At 54.9% G+C, this 6,257-nt stretch overlaps 1 protein-coding gene across 1 annotated transcript; it reads left to right on the top strand.

The window, feature by feature from the left end:
* Nucleotides 1-409: 409 nt before the first annotated feature.
* Nucleotides 410-4,891, top strand: LOC120512777 (plasminogen activator inhibitor 1-like; the record flags this gene model as incomplete). The annotated part of the gene is made up of 3 exons (XM_039731476.1): nt 410-680; nt 3,069-3,263; nt 4,880-4,891. Coding segments are annotated over exons 1-3 (478 nt in total), but the record flags the coding sequence as incomplete, so codon positions are not given.
* Between the last annotated feature and the right edge of the window lie 1,366 nt (nt 4,892-6,257).

Below are 6,257 nucleotides of genomic sequence, written 5' to 3'. Positions count from 1 at the left end.
GACAGGGGACACAGGGACATGGGGGGGCCCTGGCGTCACCCCGGGGTGACACCCAGGGGACACCCAGGGGACACGGGGGGGTGACAGGGAACATAGAACTGGGTTTATGATCAGGACTGGGACTGGGGGTGACACCAGCACTGGACCCACCCTGGTGCCACCCCAAGTGTCACCTCGGTGTCCCCTGGGATGGGGCTGCCCCAGTGTCCCCAGTGTCTCCATTGTCCCCACTGTCCCCAATGTCCCCAGTGTCCCCAGTGTCCCCAGTGTCCCCAGTGTCCCCAGTGTCTCGTGTCCCCACTGTCCCCATTGTCCCCACTGTCCCCAGTGTCCCCAGTGTCCCCAGTGTCTCGTGTCCCCACTGTCCCCAGTGACCCCACTGACCCCAGTGTCCCCATGTCCCCCCAGGATGCGGGTGACCCAGGTGGCCCTGGTGGCCCTGGTGGCCCTGGTGGCCCTGGTGGCCTTGGCGGGCTCAGGGACACCGGAACCCGCCCAGGTGGCCCAGCTGGTGACAGATTTCGGGCTGCGGCTGTTCCGGGCGGCGCTGGTGGCCCGCGGTGACACCAACGTGGTCTTCGCGCCCTACGGGGCCACCTCGGTGCTGGTGGCCCTGCAGGTGGCCACGGCCGGGAGGGGACGGCGGCAGCTGGAGGCGGCCACCGGCTTCAGCATCGACGGTGAGGGGGACAGGGGACCTGGAGGGGACACCTCGGGGGCATTGTCACCCCTGGGGACACCTCGAGGTCACCTCAGATCATGGGGGTGGGATTTGAGGTCCTTGTCCTCATTGGGGACACCTCAAGGTCATTGTCACCATGGGGGACGGGAGTTTGAGGTCATTGTCCCCATTGGGGACACCTCGGAGACATTGTCACCATTGGGGGGGACATTTTGGGGTCATTGTCCCCATGGAGGGGATGGTTTGAGATCATTGTCACCATTGGGGACACCTTGGGGTCATTGTCACCATGGTGGGGGTGGGATCTGAGGTCATTGTCCCCACTGGGGACACTTTGGGGGCATTGTCACCATGGGGATGAGTTTTAAGGTCCCTGTCCCCAGTGGGGACACTCTGCTGTCCCTGTCCCCATGGTGGGGTGGGATTTGAGGTCATTGTCCCCATTGGGGACACCTCGAGGTCGTTGTCCCCATTGGAGGGGGTGGGATTTCAGGTCATTGTCCCCCTTGGGGACACTTTGGGGTCATTGTCCCTACGGGGGTGGGATTTCAGGTCATTGTCCCCCTTGGGGACACTTTGGGGTCATTGTCCCCATGAGGGTTAGGATTTGAGGTCATTGTTCCCACTGGGGACACTCTGCTGTCCCTGTCCCCATGAAGGTTAGGATTTGAGGTCATTGTCCCCCTTGGGGACACCTTGAGGTCATTGTCACCATGGGGGGCAGTGGGACCCCTTTGGGGTGTCAGTGGGGATGGGAATCCCTGGGATCCCTTTTTGGGGAGGGGGTGATGGGGGTGCGGAACCCACCCAGACCCTTTTTTGGGATCACTGGGATTTTTTTGGGATCAATGGGGTTTTTTTTGGGGAATCAATGGGGTTTTTTGGGATCAATGCAGGTTTTTTTGGGATCAACGGGATTTTTTGGGATGAATGGGGTTTTTTTGGGATCAATGGGTTTTTTTTGGAATCAATGAGATTTTTTGGGAATCAATGGAATTTTTTGGGGATCAATGGGGGTTTTTTTTGGGATCAGTGGGGTTTTTTGGGGGGAATCAATGGAATATTTTGGGAATCAATGGAATATTTTGAGAATCAATGGGATTTTTTGGGATCAATGGGATTTTTGGGAGGAATCAATGGAATATTTTGGGATCAATGGGGTTTTTTTTGGATTTGTGCCCTTGGTGACCCCGCTGTCCCCTCAGGGCTGGTGGCCCCCGGGGTGGTGGCACCTGGGACCCTTTTTGGGATCAATGGGGTTTATTTGGGATCAATGGGGGTTTTTGGGGGGAATCAATGGAATTTTATTGGGATCGATTGGGTTTTTTTGGGGGGAATTGGGTTTTTTTGGGGGGAATCAATAGAATTTTTTTTTTTATTAATGGGGTTTTTTTGGGGATCAATGGGGTTTTTTTGTGGGGGAATCAATGGGATTTTTCGCGAATCAATGGAATTTTTGGGATCAATGGGTTTTTTTGGAATCAATGAGATTTTTTGGGAATCAATGGAATTTTTTGGGGACCAATGGGGGTTTTTTTTGGGATTGGGTTTTTTTGTGGGGAATTGGGTTTTTTTGGGGGGAATCAATAGAATTTTTTTTTTATTAATGGGGTTTTTTTGGGGGGGATCAGTGGGGTTTTTTTGGGGATCAATGGGGTTTTCTGGGGGGAATCAATGGAATATTTTATGATCAATGGGGTTTTTTGGGGGGGAATCAATGGGGTTTTTTGGGAATCAATGGAATTTTTGGGATCAATGGGGTTATTTGGAGGGAATCAATGGAATATTTTGGGAATCAATGGGGGGTTTTTTTTTGAGGAATCAATGGGATTTTTTGAGAATCAACGGGGATTTTTTTTTGGGATCAATGGGGTTTTTTTCGAGGAATCAATGGGATTTTTTGGGAATCAATGGAATTTTTGGGGATCAATGGGGGTTTTTTGGGGGGATCAATGGAATTTCTTTTAGGATCAACAGGATTTTTTTGGGGGGATCAATGGGGTTTTTTGGGGGAATCCATGGAATATTTTGGGTATCAATGGAATATTTTGGGATCAATGGGGTTTTTTTGGGATCCGTGCCCTCGGTGACCCCGCGGTGTCCCCTCAGGGCTGGTGGCCGGCCTGGTGGCCCCCGGGGTGGTGGCCCCTGGGACCCTTTTTGGGATCAATGGGGTGTTTTTGGGATCAATGGGGTTTTTTGGGGGAAATCAATGGAATATTTTGGGATCAATGGGGTTTTTTGGGGGGGAATCAATGGGATTTTTTGGGAATCAATGGAATTTTTGGGATCAATGGCGTTATTTGGGGGGAATCAATGGAATATTTTGGGAATCAATGGGGTTTTTTTTTGAATTTCACCCTCGGTGACCCCGGTGTCCCCTCAGGGCTGGTGGCCAGCCTGGTGGCCCCCGGGGTGGTGGCTCCCGGTGTCCGGCTCCTGGTGGCCAGCGCCGAGTTCTTCGGGGGGGCCTGGGCCGTGCCCTTCCCCCCCCGCGCCACCCGCGCCCGGCCCTTCCTGCGCCCCGGGGACACCGAGGCCACCGCGGCCATGATGGAGGTGACGCTGCGCCTGCGCTGCGGTGAGCCCCTGTCACCTGAGTGTCACCTGTGTGTCACCCATGTCACCTCCTGTGTCACCTGTGTGTCACTGTGTTATCTGTGTCACCTGTGCCACCGCGGCCATGATGGAGGTGACGCTGCGCCTGCGCTGCGGTGAGCCCCTGTCACCTCCCTGTCACCTCTGTGTCACCCATGTCACCTCCTGTGTCAGCTGTGTGTCACCTGTGTGTCACCTGTGTCACCTGTGTCACCTGTGTGTCATCTGTGTCACCTCTGTTACCTGTGTGCTATGTACACTGTGTTATCTGTGTCACCTGTGTCACCTCTGTGTCACCTCTGTGTCACCTCTCTGTCATCTGTGTGTCACCTCTGTGTCACCTGTGTCACCTCTGTGTCACCTCTCTGTCACCTGTGTGTCACCTGTTTGTCACCTGTGTCACCTGTGTGTCACCTGTGTGTCACCTGTGTGTCACCTCTATGTCATCTCTGTGTCATCTGTGTCACCTCTGTGTCATCTCTGTCACCTCTCTGTCACCTGTGTGTCACCTGTGTGTCACCTGTGTCACCTCTGTGTCACCTCTCTGTCACCTGTGTGTCACCTGTTTGTCACCTGTGTCACCTCTGTGTCACCTGTGTGTCACCTGTGTGTCACCTCTATGTCATCTCTGTGTCATCTGTGTCACCTCTGTGTCATCTCTGTCACCTCTCTGTCACCTGTGTGTCACCTGTTTGTCACCTGTGTCACCTCTGTCACCTCCTGACCTGTGTGTCACCTGTGTGTCACCTCTATGTCATCTCTGTGTCATCTGTGTCACCTCTGTGTCATCTCTGTCACCTCTCTGTCACCTGTGTGTCACCTGTTTGTCACCTGTGTCACCTCTGTCACCTCCTGTGTTACTGTGTCACCTGTGTCACCTGTGCCACCGCGGCCATGATGGAGGTGACGCTGCGCCTGCGCTGCGGTGAGCCCCTGTCACCTCTGTGTCACCTCTGTGTCACCTGTGTGTCACCTGTTTGTCACCTGTGTGTCATCTGTGTCACCTGTGTCACCTGTGTGTCACCTGTGTCACCTCTGTGTCACCTCTGTGTCACTTCGTAACTGTGTCACCTGTGTCACCTGTGTTTCACCTGTCACCTGTGTCACCTGTGTGTTACGTACTGTGTCACATGTGTGTCACCTGTGTGTCACCTCCTGTCACCTCAACTCACCTGCTGGCACCTGCCGTGTCACTTGTGTCACCTCCTGCCACCTCCTGTCACCTGCTGCCACCTGCTGTCACCTCCTGCCACCTGCTGTCACCTGCTGCCACCTCCTGTCACCTGCTGTCACCTGCTGTCACCTTGTGCCACCTCCTGTCACCTCCTGCCACCTGCTGCCACCTCCTGTCACCTGCTGCCACCTGCTGCCACCTCCTGCCACCTGCTGTCACCTCCTGCCACCTCCTGCCGCCTGCTGCCACCTTGTGCCACCTGCTGCCACCTCCTGCCACCTCCTGTGTCCCCCCATGTCCCCTCCGACACCCCCAGTGTCCCCCTGCCTGTCCCTGTGTCACCCTGTGTCACCCTGTGTCACCCCGTGTCCCCCGGGTGTCCCCAATGTCCCCTGTGACCCCTGCCCCCCCAATGTCACCCCCAGGTGACTTCGAGTGTCCCAAATCCCATAAATGTCCCCAGTGTCCCCAATGTCCCCAAATCCCCCCAATGTCCCCAATGTCCCAAAAATATCCCTGATGTCCCCAGATATCCCCAATGTCCCCAATGTCCCCAAATGTCCCCTAAAGTCCCCAATGTCCCCAATTCCCCCAATGTCCCCAATGTCCCTCATGTCCCCAATGTCCTCAAATCCCCCAATGTCCCCAGTGTCCCTAAAGTCCCCAATGTCCCCAAAAATATCCCCGATGTCCCCGGTGTCCCCAGTTCCCTCAATGTCCCAAATGTCCCCAAATGTCCCAAATCCCATAAATGTCCCCAATGTCCCCAATGTCTCTGAAGTCCCCAAATGTCTCCGAATGTCCCCAATGTCCCCAAATGTCCCAAAAATGTCCCTGATGCACCCAATGTCCCCAAATATCCCCAATGTCCCCAGCATCCCCAATCCTCTCAATGTCCCCAAATGTACCCAATCCCGTAAATGTCCCCAATGTCCCCAATGTCCCCAAATGTCCCTGGTGTCCCAAATCCCCCCATCCCTGCAATGTCCTCAAGCTTGAATGTTCCCAATGTCCCCTCAATGTCCCCAATGTCCCCAAATCCCCTCAATGTCCCCAAATGTCCCCAATGTCCCCAATATCCCAGAAATGTCCCCAATGTCCCAAATCCCCCCCAATTCCCCCAATGTCCCCAAACCTGAATGTTCCCAATGTCCCCAATGTCCTCAATACCCGCATTGTCCCCAATGTCCCCAAATCCCATAAATGTCCCCAAATGTCCCCAATGTCCCCAATATCCCAGAAATGTCCCCAATGTCCCAAATCCCCCCCATTGGGGACATTGATGGGATTTGGGACATTGAGGGGACATTGGGCACAGTGGGGATGGTGACAGCGGGGACACTGGGGACACTTGGGGACATTGAGGAGTTTGGGGACACTGGGGACATTGGGGATATTGAGGGGACATTGGGGACATGGGGACACTTGGGGACATTGGGGACAGTGAGGGGATTGGGGACATTGGAGATATTGGGGGAATAGGGGGGATTTGGGGACATTGGGGACAGTGGGGACAGCAGGGACTTGGGGACAGTGGGGACACCTGGGGACAATGGGGACAGCAGGGACAGGGGGGGATTGGAGACATTGGGGACACTGGGATTGGGGACTGTGGGGGAATGGGGACATTTGGGACATTGGGGGACATTTGGGGACAGTGGGGACACTGAGGGGGATTTGAGACATTGAAGGGATCGGGGACATTTGGGACATTGGGGACATTGGGGGATTTGGGGACACTGGTGATATTTGGGGACAGTGGGGACATTGAGGGGTTTGGGGACCTTGGGGACATTGGGGACA

Source organism: Passer montanus, unplaced genomic scaffold (assembly GCF_014805655.1).
Source record: "Passer montanus isolate IOZ18808 unplaced genomic scaffold, ASM1480565v1 scaffold775, whole genome shotgun sequence".
In the NCBI taxonomy this organism is placed as follows: domain Eukaryota; kingdom Metazoa; phylum Chordata; class Aves; order Passeriformes; family Passeridae; genus Passer; species Passer montanus.
The sequence above is the reverse complement of the archived record's forward strand: the minus strand, read 5'-3'. Positions and strand labels throughout refer to the sequence as shown.